Source organism: Columba livia, chromosome 7 (assembly GCF_036013475.1).
Source record: "Columba livia isolate bColLiv1 breed racing homer chromosome 7, bColLiv1.pat.W.v2, whole genome shotgun sequence".
Classification (NCBI taxonomy): Eukaryota; Metazoa; Chordata; class Aves; order Columbiformes; family Columbidae; genus Columba; species Columba livia.
In genome coordinates, this window is record NC_088608.1 from 4,693,225 (window position 1) to 4,718,778 (window position 25,554).

At 39.3% G+C, this 25,554-nt stretch overlaps 1 protein-coding gene across 9 annotated transcripts in view; it reads right to left on the bottom strand.

The window, feature by feature from the left end:
- Positions 1–25,208, bottom strand: part of ARHGAP15 (Rho GTPase activating protein 15) — a 362,427-nt gene extending 337,219 nt beyond the window's left edge. Inside the window, exons 1-3 of one of the 9 annotated variants that reach the window (XM_021296541.2) lie at positions 25,152–25,208; positions 24,245–24,305; positions 8,006–8,185 (exon numbers count right to left, since the gene is read on the bottom strand). In XM_021296541.2, the coding sequence (XP_021152216.1) occupies positions 8,006–8,170 (165 nt within the window). In that variant the 5' untranslated portion in view covers positions 8,171–8,185; positions 24,245–24,305; positions 25,152–25,208. Of the gene's footprint in view, positions 1–8,005; positions 8,186–13,963; positions 20,256–24,244; positions 24,584–24,750; positions 24,770–24,972; positions 25,108–25,151 lie in introns of those variants that run through there. The other 8 variants (XM_065070244.1, XM_065070242.1, XM_065070243.1 and 5 more) reach the window with 8 other exon arrangements.
- Positions 25,209–25,554: the final 346 nt, after the last annotated feature.

The following is a 25,554-nucleotide window of genomic DNA, read 5'->3' on the forward strand; positions in this document are numbered from 1 at the left end:
TCTGGTGACACCCCAAAGCACCAGGTTCTTGAGAAGAGACAGCACCGGCCTCTCATGTCTCCACAGCTACTGCCAGCATCGGAGACAAAAAGGGCTGTTAAGAGGCAAGCACAGATGAAAAGCTGAAACAAAAGAAGTGGAGCATGGGTTTTAGATGGTAAATTAAATAATATTTTCACGACCAAGTTTTCTTTTTCCCCCCTGAAGATATACATTACAACAGAGAGAACTGCCGCATCTGAAGATAACTAAAAACAACAAAAAAACACTTTTAATTTTTTACCCTTTTTTCAGTTTGTCCTATTAGCTTTAAAATAGTTTTTAAATATTTACACCATGCTTTCTATGAAACTCCAAGGGATTTGCAGGCTTTGAGGAATGCACTGATCTCTTTAAGCACCCCCAAAATTGTAGACAACTCTGTTAATGATAATACAAACGTTTCATTCTTTCACTAAATACTGGGAAAACAACGAGGAGATATTCACAGAGAGGATGCAAAACTTCCTTAGCAATGCATTTGCTTAGGAAGGTATTTCAATATTAAGCATCGCTCCAAATAATTGTATTTTCAAGCCATGGGAGCGTCAACATTTTGGAGTCAGCGGCTCTTCTAGCTAGCGTCTCCTCTATTTTTAAAGGGGAAAATAAATAAAAAAATAATAATAATAAAACCAAAAGCCGAGCTGTTTGGCAGAGACTTGTGCTTGTGCAGCATCAGCTGCTCCACCTGTGATCTCCGGTGCTGCTCTGCCCCCTTGTGCTGCCGCTCCGCGGTGCGGGGACCGCAGCCTGCAGAGCCCCCGCTGTCACTTCTCACTTCTCCGGCAAGTTCAAGGTCAGTGCCTAGCTATTTTCAGCTCGTCTCTTCTTGATCCATGCAGAGAAATGACAAGGTAACGTGATTTGGGGGTCAGCTGTATTACAGGAACCGTTACATAAACGGAGAAAGTGGAAATCAATCCCAGCTGACAGTGTCTTCAGGATAATCAGCGCTCACTCCATGCCGCTGTCAGCTCTCCTGCATCAAACACCATGTTCCTTCTGTCAGTTCTCTTTAACAAAACCGTATTCTCACTTTTGGCAAAGTAAATAAGTATTTCACTCAGGCTTGTATTTAATTCATTGTTTAGAGAACTTTAACACTTTGGACTTGCAAAGAGTCCCCGTTTATACGGGAAAAGACGTCTTAGCCTGTCATGTCCATTACTGCCTGCAAAGGGCGTTGGCAAAGATACAGTCAAGTCTTACGAAATCCCCCATTCTTCACATTTTGTGCTTGATTTCTTGCTGCACACGATTGTCCTCCAATTCTCCATTATTGAGCAGACCTCGGCTTCCCAAAATGCTTACCTAACCCACCGTCATCCTCATCCCAACCGGATCAAGGATTTTTCTCTAACGTTTCAGGACATCTTCCTCAATTTGTTTGATTATTATTACTTTATCTGAACCATTTCCTCCCCTAAGTAGACATCTTCCCTAACGCAGAATTATGAACATATCATTTCACAAGATGTGCCGCGTTAGCCGCGTCTCGATGACAGCACATGGTATGTCAGTTTAGGGAAAGAACAAGCAATTCTATCCCACCCACCTTGTGCTCCCATGAAACTGCCAAGCCCGCAGTACTCTGCCGAAGAACAATTTACCATAATATTAGTTGTCAGTAAATTCAAAGACGGAACTCCTAAAGCTATAAAATGGATTAGAAGCAATTTAAAAAAGAATTAACAAACTAGAGTAAGAGTATACTGTCAACAAACAAATGCTTCATCATAGCACTGTAATTTGGAATTTTAATTACCCCTCTGCTTCTGTAACAAAACAATGTCTGAACTGGCAGCCATTTGAATCTCTCACAGGTCATTGAGCATTCTAGTTAATTACTCTATGAATAGCCTGTTTTTCTCCCCTCTGGAAACACGTTTCTAATGGCAGTCAAGGTCTGACAAATGTGTCATCTACATAATTAGCTAGGAAGCAACACAAAACATTAAACATGCTTTGTGCCGACAACTATCAAAACATTTCATTTGTTGTCAATTATTCATTACTTTGTAGGTTCTGAAGGGGTTGTTATTATGGAAATAAGTCCAGATGCTAACAAGGTTAGAGTTTTTTATTCAAATTAGTAATCAGAGGACTAACTTTAAAAAATGTATCCCGTGTACGTTTATGGCAGCGTTCAATCAGTACTAAATTATAAACGAATTGAGTTAAGTTCACGTTAAAATGGCCATGGCAGAGCACATACACTAATTTGTAGAGTTGCATCTCTCTTTGAAGTTTTAGGATCTAAGCTGAAGTAGCAAACTTTCAGAACCTTTGGCAAGACTAATTTGTGCTTGGTAAATAGAGTAAAGATTTTCACAGCATGAGATAATGTAAGATTGCAAAAAAAACCTGGAGGTTTTTGAACCTTTTTCCTACCCTTCTGTCACACTGAGTAAAAGTCAAAATCAGCAATTCCGACTCATATAATATCTCTTCTGAACTTCAGTTTGGTTTAACAAGGAAGCCAAACCAGTTACATTCACCACTCCCTTAATAGAGCTGAAATGAATTTATCCTCGCTTTTAAGAAGAAATAGGTGCTGGTTATTTCTTTTTTCTACGATCTCATTATGATGCTGCCTATCAAGCTACACAGCTGAAACGGTACAGTGAAAATGTGTGGAGGAGATATAAATGGGGAGTTTAACAATAAAATTAACTTTTTACTTTTTAGCCAAGATTATTTCAGTTGAAGTGCTGCAATACAAATATACGATAAAGAATACCTTCTCTCAGGGCATATATAAGGAAAAAAAACAACAGGATGGGGGGGTGAATATTCAGAAAAACAAAAGGCTCATTCTGAGTCTGAAAAAATACCGGCACACTAAATGCCGATCCTGAGAAAAGGTTGGAAGGCAACTTGTGTTGAGCCATTGGGAAAAACTCTTTATTGAATGGGGTAAACTGAACCATAAAATATTCAAATGCATTTATATTCTCCTTCCAGTCTCTAAGTCAAAGGGGTTTATGGTATGTAGAACACCCAGGAGCATGTCGGGGCACATCTGGGAGCAATGCCCAGCGCAGGCCAAGGCCCCTGTCCCGGAGCCAGAGCAGCTCCTCAGGAGGGGACCAAGGGACACGTGTGTGAAACGCATGAGTCAAGGGCCGAATGAGTCACTCTACAAACACAACACACACCAGAGATCCAACCTAGGTTTTGAAAGCACAAAACCAGTTTGAATACAGTAAAGGGATGTATGACACACTTAATTTTTCATTTTCCTGCACTCAGAAGGAGAACTACTAATGCTACTCAACAGATTTTTTTATTTATCTTTGTGGGGGGACAATATTCATGTTCAAGAAGTAAAACTGGACTGTGTTTATGCACTCACTGCTTTCATACCTACCTTGAAATATTTGGATCGAACAAGGTGTAAGCTCGCATTTATTAGCAATTACCACACTTGTCATGGGAAGCTCCTACAGTTTTCTACATCTGTCCCGATACTATTATATCTTTTGTGTAACACCTTGAAGGGAACACAGCTATTTCCTTACACCGATAGAAGTAGATATAACTATAAAGGACTAGTATGTGATGATAAACTTTGCAGAGAATAAAGCCTAGGCAGTCACTATTAGGACACAATATTTTTCCCCTTCTGCCTCAAATGTACAAATCTAAGATAGAAGAAGGATTTCTGCTTTTAGAAATGTTTTGTGAAGATTTGTTTTTACCTCCAGGAAAAAAAAGTAAACTGAGGAAAGAAAATGAACCCTCAACAACTTTCCCTAAATAAACTATACCACAAAAGAAGCTCTGATGATCTCTCAGAGATTGAAATAATCCATTTTCAGCTAAAACTACCCACAGCAATGAAACTGAAAATGCTCTAAAAGAGGGCTGGAGTCTATCTTGTAATTAACATTAAACAGATAACATATTTATGAGGAAGTCAAAATATTTGGGAAGCCGATAATCCTGTAAGCCTTAACATGGTATAAAAACAACAAATAAATGCAAAGTGTTACTGTTACACATGCCTGCCTGATCAATGGTTTTCACATATTGATCTATAAATGGAGTTGACAGTCTGTGTTGGCTGCACATTTTCCAAGCAGCTCTATTTTTGTACAAAACCAATACGGGCAATTACCTTTGTTTGAGATGCCAAGTCTTATCAATTCAATGTGATTTAGTGTCATTTTAATTAAATATCAGGATCTACTTCAGGACAATCTATACAAACAAAGCCTCAAACTTGACTATAAGCTTGATTTGAAGTAAACATGTACAAGCCCTGCAATTTCAAAATATGGCTCAAAAACTCTGCTAAACAGAAGGCTTATATTTTTAGCAATTTTATTTCTGTCTTTTTGGCTAGCCATAACTTTGGCAAGTGTTCTATGATCACAGGAGTAAGAAACAAAAGAAGATTGCTTCCCATTTCCCTGATAATGTATTAGGGAGATAAATAAACATACCACTTTGTTTAACCTAATCAGGAAAAGCTCTAATACATTAACATTTTGGAATGACTAAATAGGTTCTAATTCTTAATATAGACACCAATTAAAAAAAAAAAAAATTAAAAAAAGACATTTCATTGTTTGAAGTTGTTCTGAATGAAACAAAATGCACTTCCCTGGGGTCTAACAGACGAAAACAACAAATATTCATTTGCATTGCTAGTTCAGCCACTAACATTAAGCACAGAAAGAGTCCTTGCTTACCATAGTCTGTGTCCAGCTTTGTGATTTATGCTCTTTAAACTCTACATTAATATCAATTTCAACCTTTGCACAAGCATTTCCACCCAAATAAATAATGTAAACCCCCAAGAATCTGTATTTAGCTTTTGCATCAATTAACTTATGCATTCCATATTTGCATCTTCACTACTATAAAATGCACAAGTGCATACGGCCCTACTGATGTATGATGCATATCCTTTGTCACACTGTAGAAAATAATCTGTCCACCTTCAAATGTATAGCCCCAGGTGTGCTTACAAGCATCACAGCAAATGCTTTGGAATACAACATGTCCCTTAGAGAAAATTATGTATTTTCTTCTCTATCAATCACCAGTGATCTTTCTAGTTTTGTGCCTGGTTTTTGTCATTTATTGTTTGGAGTTGTTTGGGTTTTTTTTTCCAAATATATTTCTATCGATTATTCAGAATGTGCCAAATGCTGATTGGCTTAATCCACTGAATTCAGTAGGTTTTGCATAAGGTGGATAAAGAGAATTTGACCCATTTATTAAGAAAACATAAGGCATAGTGCACATACCAAATATTGGCCACGGAAGAGTAGTATAGAGTCCCTTATTCAGCTATTTCTAGTGTTTAAAAACCTCTGATGATACAACAAAAATATTCAGTCAATGTAGGATAGAAAATAAAGATAATCAATGGACACCTTATAGATTTTATCCGTCATCTAAACAGAGGCAGACTGTGAAAAACAGAAAATTTCCAGAGAAATCAGGATAGACCCTTTTTCTCTTCTAGCACAAAATAATTATCTTTGCTTAACGTACTGATAATATGTATTTTTTAGCAGTGCTCTGTGTGCCTTTAGAGGCAAAAGTGACAGCTATGTATGTAAGGGCACTGGGAAAGTGTGTCATGAATTTTAAAATACAATTACTGAATGTATACATATATATATATATATATACACATATATATATGTATGTGCATGTATATCAGTTGGACCCAGCTTTTTCAAGACAGACAGAACCTCCTTGCCTCCATTACTTTCCCCAAAATCCTTTACAAGTCACATGCACAGATTCAGATATGTCAGGATGCATTGATATATGCAATTGATACTCCACTGGTCTTTTAACTTCAATCTTACCGCATTTCAAGCATGTATTATAAAATGTTTGGGTCCTTAGGAATTTTACTTTTGGTTTGGGTGTTAGCAAACAACTTTAAGAGGCTTATTGAAGTAAATACGCCAAAACACTTCCAGTCTGTCAATATCTAGTCAGAAAATTCTGCATGGCAGAAAGAGATGAAAAGAATCAAAATAGAAAGGAAATTAGTAGCATGGCAAGCTTTCAATCTATTATGTCGGAGCCAAGTTTGCTTGGTAAAATGACTTATACTCAGTAAAATTCCTCTTTTATATAATTAGCTACTAAACAAATGTAACACAAAGCAACTTTTCAGCTCTCAACCAATGAACATATATTGTACCTGCTACAATTATTGGAATACAGTAGTGCATATTTATGTCTAATTTAACTTTTTAGAGCCCTTGCCCTGTAACAGTCCAGCATACTATCCCCAAAACTAAAGTTATGTAACAAGGTAATATCAACAATGAGAAACTGCATGATAAAATCCTGCCCAAAAGTGAAAAATGCTAATTTTGTCTCATTTAGCAGCTGGATACAGAAATGCTCATTAGTTTTAAGAGGGTTAATCCTTTTAACTTTTGCATATTGATATGCCAATTATGCCTAATTGTACAAGAGGCATCAGTCAAGGTAATAGTGCATAAACACATGAAAGTTATTAAGTACATCCCAACATGTAATAAAGTAGGTGTTAATTGGTAGCTGAGTTCTGCAGGCTATTGAGGTGGATAATTCATTGAGAGATGGATCACTTGTAATTTCTCTACATAATTCCTTTTGCAGGCTCATGCTGTGATGTTTTCATGCTTGTCAAAAACAACTGCAGCCTAGTGCCTTTTGTTAAACACAGCCAATAAAATATGTTAGGCATCATTAAATATACTTAACTTTTAAACTTTTTCAAAGGTACAGTTCTTCCTGATAATACATTATAGTATTCCCAGTAAATTACTGTAAGCATCATTTCAGGTTTGTAACAGAGGAACATTGCATGTCAGTTAAAAAGGAAGAAACACGTACAGTTGTGTCTGAGGCAAACATTACCGTTTAAATGGAAGGTAAATTAATATCTTATCAGCTGCTAAGATCTAAACAGATTTTTCTTCGCAGAAATAGAAGGTGAAATGAGTTAAGATATGCCAGACAAATTAATGATTAAAATAATGTATTTCTAAATAAGTTTGAATTTTGAGTTTGAATTTGAGTAAAAAGGGGATAAAATACAGCTGTTATTGTAGCCTTCCTCCATTTAATAACTTTGTTAGAAAGCTGAATATTTCATAGGAATCCATTACATCAACAAAACAAAAAAATGAATGGCTGGCATGGTTGTCTGAAGTGACTGAGACCTGGGACTCTGTCCCTAGCTAGCAGAGTTTTCACCCTCATTTGCATTCTCTGAGAACAAAATGGATCTGGAGTCCAAAAAGTGGCTAACATTGCATAAATAATTTTGTATCATCATATGGCCTCAGCTGCAACTTGCCACCATTATGGAAGAAAATTAACCAGGGGAGACTCATACCAATCAGTTTGTTTAGTAGCTGAGAAGGAGTACAGGGGCAGGGATGCAACTGGCAATAGAGTTCATCACTAACTATTTAATTAAAAAAAAAAAAAATGTAATGGACGAAAAATGACTCAACTCTTTCAACTCTGTCAACTATTAAAATAATAAGATAACTTCAGTGCGTGAGTTTTACAATTAATTCGTTCTTAGAGAAAGAATTATTTTTGTTACTGACAAAGTTGTCCTTTATTTACAGAGTTGTAATTTCAGTTTATTTTCTTTTGTCTGGTTTTAGCCTTTGCCTTTTGAGGAATCGTGGCATACATATGATACTATAAGTACTATTCTCTACAGCAGCCATACTTAAGTGATGTAACACTTGGTAGTTGCAATGCCGAGTAGATACTATGATCCTGGCCACCAAAGCCAAATTCTTTCACTGAAGGAAAATTGTTATTCCAGTGCTTAGGCATACTCCTAAAAATATATATAGTGCACGTAAATCCCTCCCTGCAAGAGACGATCATGAAATTAATATCTTAACCGCACTTAAGATAATTCTGTAGGCTTTAAAAAACGGGAAGAGTTAGAAAATATTAGTTGAACTTTACTTACAGGCTCAGTGACTTTCACGTTCTCGGACAGAATCATAGATTTGCTTTGGCTCAGTCTATCATGGTGACTGTTGGCATTTTTGATCCTCATTTGAACAGCCCCTGTACCGTGGTGGGAAGGATTAGGCTTTTCAGAGGCCGTATCAGGAGTTGTAGACCTTTCCATGGTTACTGGGTTGACCTGAAGAATATAAAATAAGAGTATTAATCTAGGGACCCTTCATACAAAAATGTATCAGTGCCAGCTATTTGTGGTCAGGAGAAGAAGCTGAGTTATCTTGCTGGCGAGATCTTGATCATCTTTGAACACCAGGATCAGCTGCGTCAGCCTGTAGTTTTGTTATTGTCCTTATCACTCACCCATCCAAACCGCCTTGGAAGAGTTAGTTTATGTAAAAGATTACCCTTATCTCAAAAGCCATTCTCCTCTACGGCGTAATCTCCCTGCAAGTCCCTGTCACGTCCAGCTGGCAGCCACTACACTTTGTCTTTGGCCCTGCTCACACTACACATTTTTAAATCTTGCAAAGGAAAACGACAGGCTGTGAAGCCAATTAACATATCTTACCTCCACAGTCCCATATATGCATGTTACAAGTGCATTAGAGGACCACGCTGCAACCCTGCGGGTGTCTTAGACTCAAACCCGGGTCTAATAAAATTTCTCTGAATTTTTACAATTCTACTGACAGCACAGATGGGATTTTTGTTTCTCTGTTAATTCTTAAAATTTTGAAATGAACAAATGGCTGAGCACGTCAGCTCTCAAACCCTTGGAAGGACCATGGGGAACTTGTACAGGGTGATCACCTTGTCTAGAGGTTCTGCTTTTCAACCTCCTGTCTTCGTGTTAGTGCAATTCAACAACCTCCTTTCTAGCTACCCAAATTCCCAAAACATTTTTCATCATCAGGAGTTGCTTTGTATTTCCTGTACAAAACATCAAGACAGTGATGTACAATTCTTACTCTATTTTCCTCCTCCCTAGTTCACCCTGGTACTACTATATGTAGATTGTGGGTGAAGTAATATGGTAAGAATCACAAGGAAACTTGCTATTTATATTGCTATGTAACCGTATGAGAAAATGTTTGAGAAAGAGACACTGGAATTGCTTATTTCCCAGCTATGGAGCCAAGGAGGTGGAAATCCATTTAGGTGCAGTTATAATCTAAACTGCTGAAAATCAGCATTTTCAAAATGGTTTTGAAAAGCCCAACTTTTTTTCTAGCAACATCTCCGCAGACTCTGAAGACACTTAAAGATTAAATTCCCAGATTTCAATAAAGTCTATTTCTCTGAAGGCATGAAAGCAGAGGGAGACACGGTACCAGTGTGAAGGTGGGAGAGGGAGGTGAGGAGCCTGCATATCTCTGGGCAGGACCGCAGCCATTGTGCTGGTGGAAGGACACAGCTCTTGTAGTTTCACCCTCTCCTGGCCCTGATAAATCAATTTGTTATGGGAAACTGCCTTAGATGTAGAGGATAATAACAAGAAGTCATGAAGTCACAGCGTGGCTGAGGTTGGAAGAGACCTCTAGAGATCATCTGGTTTAAACCCCTTGCTCAAGCAGGACCACCTAGAGGTGGTTGCCCAGGACCATGTCCAGAAGGCTTTTGAATATTTTCAGGGAGTTTGAATATTTTCTCCCCCAAAATACCCCTCATCACCCTCGGCAGTAGTTGCCTCTAAAACCCATGCCTCAGGGACGCTTTGCCATTTTGGCAGTAAGGTCTGCAGCAGCTCTAAGTAGGAAACGATTTTTTTCCTCCTTCTAAACTTGGAGAGTCAAACCATTTTGTATTCCATGTTGGTATCAAGTCAAAACTGCTTCTCAACAGATTTTCAGTAGGCTCCAGGCTGGAGAGCTGATCAGACTCGAGAGACGAGAGCAACACTGGCTCTGTCACCGATCCAATGTTTGGCTGGAGAACATCTCTCACATTTTCTTCTGAAATCTCCCACCTATAAAACTCCAAAATATCTCTTCCCGGGAGTTTTAATCAGGTAGTCTCTGTCTGGTGTTGTCAGTACATGATGTGGTTTAAAAAAGTTTAATGGTATGACAAAGCCATGCCCTGGATCTCAAGTAGGAATACAGTCAGTAAATGACAGGTCTCCAAAGACTTCTGGAAATTTTTATTGTAATAGCTTTGAACATTTGTTAATTTGCCCAAAAACTGGAACTAATTCACACATATCAGAGTATTACAAGGAGACTTTCTAAGGCAAAATTACAGGAACCACCATAAAAGAAGAAAAACCCCAAACCTCAACATTCGCACCATCAGATTTTATTTGTCTTAGTGCAGAGGATGGTGAGATCCTGCAGAATATGAAGGGAAAGAACAAGTCATAACAGTTGCTCCCTTAGAATTTCCAGGTAGAAATCCTTTTCTGCACATAATCCATTAAGATTCCTGACAGCGTTATCAGCCGTACATGCCAGTAGATGGCACCCTGAATATGAGCTCCACAAACGTATCGGCCTCGCATTTGCTTTTGCAAGAGTTTTGTAATACTTATACCCTGCCCTCTTTTCTTCTTTGTTTTTAATTATTGTCTTAAACTTTTAAAAAAACAACAGAAGGGAGACAGTCAGGAAACATATGAAATATTAACAGAAAAAGGATCGTATCTGATGCTTTTATGATTTGGTGCTTCCAAACTGTTATTGGCGGCATCAGGGCCAAGTTTGGGTTGGTTTTGCAGGGGAATTCATTTCCCTTACTTTGGAAGGCAGAGCTGCCAAGCCCTGTGCAACTGCTTGTGAGACACGCCGTGTTCATTATATAATTAGCTAATTTGCCTTTTGGCAAATAGTTAGCATCTGGATATAAATTTCAGTTTTGAAACCTCCTATGGTTGATTTGCTGGAGAAAGGCATTAAACCAAGATAGACTTTCCAGCCGCCCCTCCCCTTCTCGTTGTTTATGGGGTTCCCAGACCAAAGGTGCAGCACATTTGTAAGGCGTTCAGCTACAAGAAGGGGTAAAGGGGAATACCCTGAAAAACCCTCTTGGATGTACCTGTTTTGAGGCATTGTGGAACAGAAGCTGCCAGTCAGATAAGGGTGGGAAAAGTCAGGGAATGATGCAGTTACAAGAAAAATTCTTGACATGAGATTGGATGGATGATACAGGAAGGGAAAACTAATTCATAGAGTGGGGATAAATGGTTACAGTGGATATGAGAAAGGAGAATAATTCCTGGAGAGTGGGTAGATCAGCTTACTTATGGGGGAAGAAACACCCCTGAGCTGAAGGGACAAAACAATGTTTCTCTCTGGGACAGCAAAATCAATTCAGTCCTACACGGAGAGTCACTTTTGGAGACACCCTCAGGAGTTCAAAAGCTCTCACTGAAGAAAAAAGTGGTTCATACTTTAAATGAAATTTGCAGCCTAAGTGGGTCAATGCTTGCAGTCATTTTTCCCACAAATCGGTCCATGACTTTGGGATGCTCAGAGAGGAGACAAACCTGCTCCAGCAAGTAGCACAGCATCACTGTGGTGAATCGAGTTGAATTGATGCCAGACCTCCGGCTCCAGCTACAGGTGTGAGGTGGCTGCTAAATAATCAAGTGGCATTTGACATGTCTGGCAGATCAAGAGTTGAGATTTTAAACCCCTGATTTCTACATAGTCAACTTTCAAACATGTGATGTTGAAGTAACGAGTATTATGAAGGTGAGAAATGGAAAGGTTATTTCGGATGCAAATCCACAGAGAGAGGAAAGCCATCCTGTTTCTGAGAATCAGGCCCAAGTTAAAAGAGTAACAGAACAAACTGCAGAGATCAGATCTTGGGCTTCCTCACAAAGTGCTGGGGCTTGGCAAAACTATTTTTAATAACATTTTCTGTAACCTGCCTTTTAAAAACAGTGCTTTCACAAAACCTTGATGTTTGATAACAGCAGAAATACTTATCTCTCATTTTCCTTTGACAGGGAAAAATTACTTTCTGCCTTTTCTCTTCAAAGAGAAAAAGGAGATGATAAAGGAAACAAAGTAACATTTTTAACTTCCCAATAAAAACCAAAACATAACAATCACTTCTTTTTGCTATTTATAATTTCCATGAAAATATATATATATATATACTTCTTAGCTTTTTGAAAGAATTCAGAAAGTAAACTGTTCATCTCACTGCCATTCTTATAACTTTGGTAGCTTGATTATGGTTTCTGTCTCACAATGACAGTCAGCAAGTATTCCCTCCTACAGCAGCTGATGGAGCGAGAGGATGTTACTGCATTTATCAGGTTTTTAATCCATATTGGCATGTTGCTTTGTCCAGAAAGTGATCAAATACTGAGCAGACTGACCAGTATTACCCAAGAGCTTTATTTCATAAGCTTTGATACAGTATGAGCAAACTTAACATGTAGGTTTGCTACAAAGCAAATAGTTAGTTCTTCAAGAAACAAGAGGATAGCTGTATTAGCTGTATTCCTAAATTTTGACTCGAGCTATGCTTATGTCTCCTACAGCTACATACAGTGACAGGATGCAAATGTTAATTCATTAGCAACTTGCACCAAGCAGTTATAACAAGTACTTTTATCCAAAAAAAGGAAAAGCATCTATCCATTATTAATATAATTTATTTAATTTTTTATTCAGGATAATGAGATTTAGATGTTTTATATTTATTTTTGCTCTTTATCAAAAAGAAAGCTTTTCATTTCCACCAACTTCACTCTTGGTGACATATGCACCACTATCAAGTCAGAAGCATAATGAACATGAAAGTGCTCAACATAGTAGTGTGAAAACACTGCAAAATTAAAGCACATCGTGTTACATTCACTAATTCCATTCTGCTAAAGAGCATACTGCACATGAAGAGGATCCACTAAAACCTAATGCAACAACATTAGAGAAGAATAAAATTCAGCACTAGATTCACCAGTAACACTTGATCTATGAGCCTGAAGAACCATAAAAATGGAAGAGGAAGTGAAGAGTTAACAAATGAAAAACCAAGCTAATGCCACACACGTGGTGAGTCAGAACATTCTTGTAAAGGAGAAAACATATTGCTGTGTCTGTGAAGAAAAAAAAAAGTGTTTAAAATCAACACACCTACGTAAATATTTCTGCTGTTGAGTTTTGCTCTTAGCCTTTGCTGCAGTGTTTGTTATCTCTGCTGAAGCACAGCACAGGGGCAGTAAGTGCTTAAACATACAACCGATGGAAATAAAGAGGGACAGAGGAAAAAACTATAGGTAAAGAGAGGGGATAACAAATAAACTGCCACATGGCTTTTTTCAATTATTCTTATCTGCACTGTACTCTGCCTGTATTTTTTTTAACCGTCCCCACGGTGCTGCTCTCACAGCTGACACGTGACACGTCTGCGTCCAGGGCATGGACACGAACAGCAAAGGCTGCTGAGGGATATGGTGTCCTGGGCTGGTGCCCAGAAGAGTCCTGAAGCCAGATTATCTGAGTACTAGAAAAACAGTGAAATCCATTGTAATGCGAATACAAAGCAGCTGTAACATTCCTATGCCTTTTCCTTTTCAGAAAGATGTCATCCAGCCTGGAATAATTTATACTTAGGAAGAAGCATTAATTTCAACCGTCAGTCATATTTCTAGTCAAAGCAGGAGATCAGAAATGACACTACATCACCACTGCCTGGATTTTTAGTCCAGTTTTATCCTTTTATATCATATAGACAATAAAACAGAATTTTGTGCCAAGCTCAGCCTGCTGTAAAATGTTAAATGTCCTAAACTCAACAGCTGATTTTCCTTTATCAACCAAAGTTGCAATGTCACCAGTAAATATCACTGACTTAGTTGATACATCCTAAGTCCTACAAAAGCCACGCTCATCAGCCTTAATTATCACACCCCCTTTTAATTTTTTTACCTGTTGCAGCCATATTAGACTTTCGATGGTGCCTATCAGAACAGACAACACACTAAGTATCATGGATGTCATCTTACCTCACCGGTCTAATTGCTGGCTTTGTAGTCACTCTTTTCTAGCCCAGTATTTGAACTGTCTGCAAATAAAAGCAGAAACGGCCCACAGAGTTCTTCAGGCAACTTTAATTTACATGTACAGTTACCCATGCCTCTCCTGTGGTCAAAGAGAAGACTAAATAGTCTTCTCTGTTTTCTTTGTAGAATTATCTCACTGCCCAGTATTTCTCTGTTACCACAGAGGGAATACACTGCTCAGCATATTATTCATAATTTTATTTATGCTCTGAAATATATAACCCAGTCGTTGTGAAGGATGCACTTAAAGGTGAATTTCCTGACACCATTTGGCCTGAATCACAGCAGATTTCCAAGGCAGCAGTGCAATACAAGCATTTTCAAGCATTGTTATTAAACAGTTCTTAGGCTACAGAATGTTTTATCTTTGAGATTTTAACTTGATCCTTGATATGATGGCCATTTCAACCTTTTTGGCTTATTCTATCAAGACACGGTTATATTTTACAAAAATTCTTGGTTAATAATTACATAATTCTCATGATTGAAGTCTCACAGCTTAATGTCCCATAGGAACAAAGTGTGTTATGATTTAAAATCATCTCTTCCTAGTTTGTGCAGTACAGGACATGTGGTACAGACAGGTCCTAAAGGCCTGATCCTGATCTCAGGTTCACAGTGAACCCACTGAAGTTAATGGGGTTACAAGCACGCAAAAGTAACAGTAAGCACACCCAGGGAAGGAAGCCAAAGCATTTCCTGCATGATGGAGTCAGGTATGGAAATATACTTTATAACAGGCTGCAAGAGGGAAGGACACATGGACTTGCACCATGGTACAGCAGTTACTGTGTTGTTTTAGTTGGGGTCTAAGAACATAGTCTAAGGTTGTTTTGATGACCGAGTTCCTAAGAATTAAATTGTTAAAATTCAGTACTTTATTTCTCATTCCCTATAGTCACCACAAGTATTAGGAATGTGATTCTCCACTTACAGTACGCCACAGACTCACATGGGTGCAGAGTCTACACCACACGATATCTGACTGACTACTACAGTTTGATACTTGGGTGATTTCCTGTGCATCTACTGCAGTGTTAAAAATACGCTTCATAGCTTATTGCTACGAAGATTGACTGTAGGGTATTCTTTTCTATTTTTTCAACTAGTAATAGCACTTAACACAATTAAAAATTTACAAGATAAAATAAAAGAATAGAAGGATGATAGGGTCCCACTTTCTAGCAGATGGCAGAAAAACATCTTAACTAAATATACAGTTTCAGTGGAAATAGTATTAACCTTTACAAACTATTGCTCGATTTGTCTCAAGGATTGGATAAAGAGAGACATGAAGACAGAAGCTTTGAAGAGCTGTGCAGTGGTTATCCATGAGCTAAGGTTCTCCTTTGTATCATTCTGAAATTTTGTAGAACAGCCCCAGGTTCTGTTCCCTGCAACACAAAAACCTTTAAAAAAAGTAGGATCAGATGGCAAAGAAAAACAGGGATCTGGAAAAGCTACTGGTACCCTATAGAGCTGAGATATGCTGTCTCTGGAAATGCTTTCCTATCTGGATAGAAATGGTGTGAAAATTAGAAAGAGGGGAGAATGGAAGGCAGTTACTATTCCAAAGTTAGACATATACAATTATGAACTCTTCACATCCATACTTAATGACCACAGATCGAACTCTAATCCTATAATCCTCCATTATCTGTTATCTACAGGACTTCTCTGCACAAATAAAAGCTTGCTAGGAAATACCCCTAGGATATTTCTGGAAATAAAAACACATTCATCCAGGTAAAAGAGCTTCTTCCAATCAACAAGTGACTGCATATGGTCATGTCTCTTTTTGCATCACTTAAGTTTCTCAGATATATTACAAATGAAGGTCTCAGCAGAGGTAACAGTTGTGTCAAAAGTGTGTCTGTCCCAATATATCATATGGAATGGCATAATGGAATCTATTTTCACCTCCTATGCCAATTTAATATCTCAGTTTCAAGTAGACCTTGAAGCTAAAAGTATCCTTTGTGTACCGTTTGGCCTGCATGTATTCTAGGAACAGTTGTCCATAGTAGAAATTCAGTTGAATATATAAAAGAACATGTCTGGGAAAATTGCTACCTCTAGGTCTTCCTGCTGGCAGCACATTCCTTTTCTTTCTGAAGTGCATCTGATCTGCGACACCTGCCTCCATTTTCCATGTGTGCAAGCTAGACTACAATCTTTCAAATGATGAATATTGGTCATATATATAAATATATATATATATATATATATACACAGTATTAGAAAAAAACAAAACAAACGGTGAATATCATCCAATATGTAACACTTCTAATGCATCCTACAACACTGAGTAGCAGAATGAGTATGGTTTAGTCATTAGACCAATGACAGCAAGTAGTTCCCAGCATCAAATAAGTTCATAACAATTTGATTGATTTAACACCAAATAAAACCCAAGGAGTTCTATAGGGGCTTTGTTATTCCTGTCCTACCCTCACCTACTCAGGTGAAGAAAAGATAATTTCCTTCCACCTCCTTCTTTTCTGCTATACATTTACATACTGTAAGTAAGTACATTCAGATTCATGTCTTTCCAGCCACCACAGGTAAGACTGACCACCTGTAAATTCACAGTATCACAGTATGTTTGGGATTGGAAGGGACCTCAAAAGATCATCTAGTCCAATCCCCCTGCTGGAGCAGGAATGCTGCATATGATACCTGTCACATATTAGCTTTTTAGTTTAAAGCTGTCTAATTCTGTATAAAAAGAATCCAATGTTTTCTCTAGGAAGATCACATAAGAATCACAAATTTTCTCTGGTGCTTGAAAGAAATCTGTTCCTATAGCCTAAATGTTCAGAAAAGTGTTGTTACTTTTAATGTTGCCAGATCTAAAGTGATGAGATACTATGGGAAAGGTTATTCTTGCAGTATTTACAGATACAAGCAGAAGTGACAGAAGCTTCAAAGTAAGACTGCTTGAAATACTTCCAGCTCAGTTTTGCAGAACTTCTCACAGAGATTCAGATATTCATCCAAAATTTACATGCTTACCTGAACTAGACATGTGGTGATGGTAATTTTGGAACAGCCCAAACTCTCTGGAGAAGTGGAAGAGTTACTACCACAAGACAAGCTGATGTATTAGAAAAATATTTTTAAACGCCTGAAAGCTTGGTGCAAATAGACAAAGAAGCAAACTCCCTATAAGCTCTAAATTTGAGAGCTTTACCAACAGAAATTTTGGTTTCAATTTGACAGCATCTGTAAAAACAAGCTATCACAGGGCCAGCTCGGGTAGGATGTCAGAGCACATTGGTGACCTTCAGCACATTCATGTACATGCAGGTGCTCCACTGACTGATCCACGATGGAGGAAACACCTCACATTCATCAATGAGTAAGACTATACACTAGTTTTATTGCACTCTACCTCTAAATCAGTTATGCACTACTGAACACTTGAAGCAGTTTTAAGTCATGCCTTGGTTTGCCTCCTGGTCCTTAGTTCCTGCAACAGCAGCATCCCCTTCACTAGAAAAAATGCCTTCTAGAGCTCTCTTAAGCTTTTGGTGAAGCAGTGGCAGTTGTAACTTCTGAAGAGTATCTCATATTCCCTCAATTTAGTACTTTAAATGCACATTTCCCAAGTCTTAATCCATTTTGCAGTTCCATGTATGCATCATCCTACAGAAGACATGTCTGTCAGAATGAGATGCTGAGATTATTGAATAGGAAAGGCTTTAAAACTTCTCAGACTTTGAAAACAAATCAAAAGATAAAGTAAGCCTATAATAAAACTATTTCTTTCTGCCACTACTTGCCTCAGTAGTGTCTACAAGAGGCTTGTCCCTTATTTGGACAGCAAGACCCCCTCCTTCCCAGTTCCCTGGGATAATGTTTGGTTCCCTGTGCTGTGCATATGAAACAGTCCCTCCTACCCTCTCTCAATCTTCCTCCATACAAATCTGCAGCAGTTTCTGTGCTGTGATCCTGCAGCTGCTCCCTTACTTCTCACTGTTCCCACTTCCCATCTGAACGGGGGAAAAAAAAAGTCCAGACGCTTTTAATCTGTTCCTACACACCATCCTCACTTTCCTTTGCAGAGCTCCCAGAGCTGCTCTTGTAAGCGACGCTGCTGTGAAATGCAGCAGAGCCAGCACCTACAGTTTTAGGAGAAAACTTTTAAGTTACAGCAGGAACTAGATGGGGAAATTCTTTGTGGCTTGCATCGAGCAAGCCCCTGTTCTGCATTTTGTGGGGCCCCTGGCTTGCTTTCTTCACCAGCCACCTCTGTTGTGGCCCAGAGCGGAGCATAAGCCGGTAGGAGAACCTGCCCCACTGTGCTGCTCCTCAGCACCATGAGGCAAAGCGGAGAGAAGACAAAGGCATTTGTTTTATGTGATTGTATCTGATATCACAGTTTGCAGCTAAGATGTCTGCTTTCAGCAAAAGGGAAATACCAAGGGTGTCGTGGTGTCAAAATTGTAATTTCTTTGATTATGCAAGAAGTTTGAGCATAGGCTCTGTTAATTATATCTAAAATTATTACCGCAAATGCACATTGTTTTGTGAAGGACCGATGAAAATGTTTTTTCACTAGGCTGGCTGAGGATAACTCCAGAAAGCTTGTACACATGCTTTCTGCAGGTTCGGAGACCAGAGCCCACCTGTACCACCTGTCCCACCACAGGCATGCTGCATTTGGTAGGAGCAAAGTCAGCAGCAACAGCAGGAGTGCCATGGTACCGGATCCACCTGGGAACACCAGCCGTCTTAGTGAGAAGAGTTGCAGACATTCCTCTGCCCTCAACATCATTAAGAGCAAAAATACTCAACCAGCATTACATCTGCTGTCGGCTGTGGGTTTTTGAGGTAGCGAGGTAACAGGTGCTATGATGGACTCCTCAAATCCCTTGATGGGTGAAATTGCTGCACTCAGCTCAAGTGAGACCTTGCAGTCCTAAGTACTTGAGTTGAAATGTCCTTCCAGCGTATCAACACTATTTCCTAACGTCTGTATATTGGTGCATGATATAAGTCTGGTAAGAAATCTCTGCATTTAATTTTTTTCATTGTTTTATTTTATGCATTTTTTGCTCCACATTTTAATAGATTTCCTCTCTTCACACTCCAGGAAAGAGTTTACAAAAAGATTTAAATGTTAGCTGAAAATTAATATTAGAAAAGTTTTCTAGTTAAAATATCTGTGCAGCAATTCTGAACATCTCAGGTCAATATAACTACATAATAATCCAGAACCAGTGCTAGACTGTCCAAAGGAAATTCAAAAGTGGTTTGAAGAGACCAGTTTCTCTAAACCTCTGCTAAGCCTCCTTGGCTTTACCAGGACTTAGAGATTACTGAATGAGGAGGAAATGAGATGCTTTTACTGGAGCTGTTTCTGCTTCTTTCGCCACTCCAAGAAGAGCAGATGGATTAGTGCCACCTCCTAGACCGAAAATCATCACATGAATTTGTTTACTCATTGTTACCGGTTGCTATACTTTGTTTTTTTGGGTTTTTTTTTTTTTGGCTAATAAAGTAACCAAGCATTCAATGTACTGCTGATAATAGAAACATTATCTTTCCAGATCAAGGCTCAGCACTACTCAGCCCAAAGTACAAAAAGCAGCACGTGTCAGAGTAACTTGGCCAGTTGGAAAGTCTGATGTAACGACTTCCTAGTGGAAAATATTTATTCATTTGAGTACAAAACCATTTACTAGAAATGCATTTTGTCTGAGAGAGCCCAGGAGGGCTTCTCTTGGCACTTGCTGTGGATGTTCACGGTGTTACTGGTCAGCATCACCATGTGGGCTGGGGATACCCCAACCAGTGGTACTTGCTGCCAGCATTGGGTCCACTCCACCACCACAACCTGCTCAGTTCCTCCAAATCCACCATCCTAAGGACACATCTGGGCACAGATGCAGCAGAAAACACCAGAAATGCTGAGAGCATCCTGAGAGCCAGCAGGCTGGTGATGAACCCACCAGCCATGGAGGTGACTCTCTTGGAGAGAGAACTCCAGCGCTTCAGTTATCTTCACAAAAATTCTGTGTCATTTCCCTCCTCACCCACAGAGGAAGAGAGTTGAGTAACATCCTGAGCAGCAGACAAACAAGTCCAGGTGCTAAGCACGGTGCCTTGCCTAGGAGGAGCTTCGGTATCTGATTCAGCACCAAACACAGTGGTGGCTTTGCTCAGGGTGTGGCAGGAAAAGAAATAAGAAATAAAGAGCGAGTACATACTCAAAGCACATCCCTTCAGCTCTAAGCCACATTCACTTCTGTTTTTCCTTCCTCCCTTTCTCCCACCCGCCCCACTCTTAACTTGTTGCAGTTGTACTGAAAACTGATGGGTGTCTTGGAGGAATCAGAAGTCACTTCAAGTTCATTTGCTTGAGGACTGCGCCTGTTTAGTATATGAGGCACAGGCTTTGGAAGGAGTATTCATGAAAAGCCACAGTACAAACCCACAATACCCAGCTTAACTACAAGTGAATGATTTAACACCTGTCAATCTCAAATGTCAGGAAGTGTTGTATTGTCTCTTACATGACCATTAACCACTAACCATGGCAATATCAAACTTGCTTAATTTATTGAAGAAATGTTTCAGTAGGTATCTGTGCACTGAGTTAGTATTTTACTATGTGACTTCTACATACCCCAGAAGTTTAGAAGCTAATTTGGAGAATACTGATATCTGTTAAATAGTCCTTCGATATCTTTCCTACTTAATTACCCAAACAGGTATTTCTCGTGCTAAGTAAAGTGAACGAAAATATAGAGAAATTGAGAGAAAAAAAGCCAAAATTTCCAAGCATGAATTAATTTTATGCTATTAGTTTCTGGCAAACAGGACTCACTTCTACACATGCCAGACCTCGACACTTCTGGGTGACTTCAGCATGAACCAATAATGCACCAAAAATCTGTTCCAGAATGATCTGGCTGTGTCCATCAGACTGAGCTCTAGCATGAGTACATTTTCCCCATGGTCAATTTGAAACACCCATCCCCAGGAAATAATTGTCTGCTTTTCTCATTCAGACAACCTTCTTGAAAATAAAAATCCCAAACCATTTCTATTGCTCCTATTCCAGCCGACCGAGAAGTTTCTGTGCAAAAGTTCTTCAAGTTCTAATAAAGATGATAGGAGTCCACAGACTCTGCAATAAGAGCTCTCACTCTCATGATGAAAATAGATCTAGATTGAGGAAGTCCATGTGCAAATGAGGAGCTAGAAGTGTTTGTTTTGTAGTCAGTCTCCAAAACAACCTTTTTATAGTATTTCGCAAAGCAAGGAAGACTGATAGAGGCATGCAAAGTGCGTGAAGGCACAGTCTTGACATCCATCATAGCAAAAGAACAACCACCTCTGTCCTTCAGATGTCAGTAAGAGAGTTGTCAGAGAAATTAATCGTTGAAAGAGATCAACCTTACGAGAAGGTTTCAAAAGTAGGTAACACCAATGACTCCTGACCTACACCAAGTTCTCAGGTACCCAAATGCACACCCAAATGTGTTGTGAGCGAGCTGAAGGCAGCAGGGCCTTCAGCCTCATCTGAAACTAAGGGGACATTACAGCAATTATTTTGATGCTGTCAAAAGCTGTTGGAAGCCACCTGAGGATGGAAGAAGGGACAGTTTTGTGCAGGTTGTGTAACCAGGTAAAGAAATCTGTTGTTTTGTTCTGAATGGTACTTGAATTATCAAGATGCACAGTCAAAGGCTGGGCCAAAATTTTATGCCATTTGTTTTCTTCAGGACTAATTCTATCAACAAATGAAACCAGGAAAACTATCAAAGCATCTTCATATAGATGGTATGCAGCATCTTTGTAGCACTAAGAAATAGGTTTGATGCATCCATGTGGAAGTCTTTCTTAGGAGAAAAATGAAACATAGAGACTTTACTAGAGCTCAGATGAGGCTTTGTTTTGTCATTTTTTTGCTTTAACGGCTCATTAAATTGCTAGCAGCTCACACTGTTTGAGCTGACACAGCATAGGCATCTCAAACAAAATAAAAAGGTTAAGCAAAATAGGCAACTAATAGAATTACACATTGTGATCCCCCAAAAATTCAGAAGATGCTGCCTACGATGCACCAAGCCCCATGTGACTCAGTAGAAACAGGCCATAATACCACAGTTCCCATTGCTAAAAGTCTGTGGGGCTGCTTAGCAGAGAACGAAGCAGCACAGCAAAAGCCATTCCCACCACAGCACTGGAGACCACGATGGCTGACCCGTCCCACTTGTGTGGGATGTTACTTTTTAGAGCCTGGTCTGAAACTCATCACTGCAAAGAAGTGATAACTTCTGGGGCCAGAAGTGCAGAAATCCAAACCAGAGCCATTTACAGCTGTTTCAGTGTGGCACTCAGTTGGGAGAAGAATCGAACTGTGTCTCTGTCACCATTTTAGTTTGTGGTTCCTGCCCCGCTCCATGTGAGGAGGAACATGCCCGAGATCGTGGTCTGATACAGGTCTCTCCTTTGCTGCCCTGATCACCCCAGCCCTGGTGAGAGGGGCCACCAAGGAGGCCACACACACATGCTTGGTCAGAAGAAGGAGGAGCATCTCTTCCACGCTAGGGCATCTCTTGTATCAAAGCAAAAGGCAGTTTCTACAACAAATGCTGCCAAAAAGGCAAAGGTTTTTTGTAATTCAATAAAAATGTACAGCAGGAGCTTTAAAATACAGAGAGTGCTTCAGCTGTTTGCTCTATTTGGAAAAGAAAATGAACAAATGTACGTTACAGATGTAACTGGATTGAGAGGTAAAGACATGCTGCTTTTAAATGAATTTCCTTTGGACACAAAGAGGTAAGTTGTAGGGAAGGGAGAAAATAAAGAAAAATAACTCTGAGAATTCAAACTACTTTACCAAATCTCACAGCTCTGTGGAAAACGCATTTCAAATGACTTCAGACATTGGAGCAGTAACATAAAAACCACTACAAACACAGCCCAGGAAGAGAACATGTTCTTTTTATACAATTTCCCTGTCTGTGCTGATTTGTGTATGCAGGCGGGACAGCTTTATTTTCTCTAAAAAGTACTGAAAATTTGAAATGTAATCTTGCAATGCTACACTAAAATCTGTCTGCAATTAGTATGCACAATTTCAAATGAGGTTCAAGCCACATGTGATAACTTTCAACTCTGACCCATATTTCCAAAAGAAAAACAAGTTGCTCCTGATAAGGCTTTCAGTTACAAACATGAGTACATGTCACAAAGTTTGCAGCAAACTACATGTTACCAGGAAAACAAATCTTCACCAAAACAAACAAATCTTGCTAATTCTGGCCCACAAACAAAGCATTATATTGCATTATTTGGACATCTTCTTAAATTAATATTTCCCTGTAAGGCTCTGAAGGCCAGAAAGAAGTGTTTGGCCACTGATGACAACATAAAGTGATTTTTTCTGATAGAAAGCTTCAAGTGAGATAGGAACCCAGGGGACACAACCTTTTTCTGGCCAACTCCAAAGCAGAGGAGGAATAAGTCTGGATCGAAACCGCCTAATGCAGAAAACATGCTACCATGGCATCTCCCTTGAGCAGCTCCACGAGGAGCAGCACAGTGCCCACAGACAAACCAAGGATAGTTTTTGTACAATGTTCTTTATGCCACTCTGTGTCTTATTCCTATTAGCACCGCTGATGAATAATAGAGTGGTACCAAACTTTTTGATACCGAGCAGGACAAGGGATCCCTCTATCAATCTCTTCAGTCATTAGTGATATCGAGTATCACAGAGATAACTACTCTTACCGCTCACTAAGTCTTACACTATCCACTGCTACTAATCATCTCAACACCAGCAAGGTAGCCAGTTAATCAAGCAATGCTAAATTGCACCCAACAAAAGCAAATACTGCGAAATGTGATCTGATCTCATTTCCCAGCCGGTGCCACCAGCCTTCTCTAAATTTTGGGGACAAATAGTTAGTACTGACAGAGATATGAGAAGTGATTAGTGGTTTGGGTCAGATACAGTTGCCTCTTGCATAGGATGTAAGAGTTTTGCCAGATTCTGAATAGTAATTTTTCTTTTAAAATATCATTTCACATCTGTACTGTCTACGTTGCTACTCATTGCTTTCAAACACCAACAGAAAAAAATATTGAGTTACTAACACAATCCCTATTGAATGCATACCAAATACATACAGTTATAATTATTTTTAAAATCATAGCAACAAGTTTCCTAAACTGCATTAAGATGAATTTAAGACTCCTTACCTACAGCCTCACAGATGTTGTTGTCTCATCTCAAACTGCCATCAACCAGCAACAGTGTTAACTATTTCAAAAAACGGAAAACATCTAGGTCACATGTCTATAGACAGCATTTGGGTTAATCTCCTGCAGCTCGTAAAGACAGAAAGAAAGCAGGAAAAAAAAGTAAAATAAAACCACTTCCTGCAACAGCAGAAGCCAACCATTTTACCAGTTAGAGACTTGCACCCAGGTCTAATGCAAAACTCTTCCGCATTGGATAAAAAAGCCAAATTTTAAGGTACGAAAGCAGTTTTGGTGTTAAAATTGCAACAAACAAGGAGAGTTAGTTTTTGCAGAAGGTAAACATGAGGTTTAAAAGGAAATGCTGAAAGGAATTACGATTCTAAGCCTCAAGACAACTTCCCTTTTCTTACCTACAATCAAACCCTCTGAGTACTGAAATAAATAGCTTGCAACAAATCTGCTTTGCTATTTTGAAATGTAGCTTTAGTAAACTTGAGACTTACCATACTATGACTTTAGATTTATAAAAGAGCAAATTCTATCCAGGGAGTTTGCTACTAAAGAAAAAAAGAAAATCACTTGTGCCATTGCCTGGTGAAGGTTGCCCTGATAAACGCTTCTGTTTCTTTGATTTTCTGTTTCAACACTTCTCCATGAAGCAGCCCTTGGAGAAGCCTGGGCACACACAGCTGCTGCCTCACTTCCCTTCCCACAGCATCTCTTACCGTATCGGTCCCTCTCAGGAAGGGGAACCCACCGAACCAGCAGGTCCAGACACAGCTCTGTGCCTTCAGGCTCTAGAAAAGCCCCTTCCTTGCATACACCTTCACCAGCACCTTCCCTCATGGTCTATTTTTTCAGCAAGAAATTATATTATCTTTCTGGTATTTCTAGATTGACTCACCAGGGCTCATCTCCGCAGTGCAGCAGGTGTGCCCTTGCAGGGCAGGGTGGTTGTGCAAGGACCGCTACAGCACGGGTCAGGCTGCAGAGCCCTCTGTTGATGCTTTGGCAGAATTGGGGGAATTTGTCGTTGTTGTCTTCCAAAATAAAACAAAGAACTGCCATACGACCTGAGAAAATCAAGACCATCCTGAAGTTTAAGGATTTGTTCTAACAGAGCAGTAGTACAAACCCTATTGATGGGGTTGCCACTGGAGCTCCTCAAGAAAATGTGCTACAACTGTGCAGGTGTCCAGCAAGCAATTCATTGAGTGCCCTATAGAAGGATCAAGCAGAACATTCCAGTCTTTGAGGGGAGTTATTTGCCAGTTGGATTTGGGCAGAATATTATGTTGGCAGCTTAG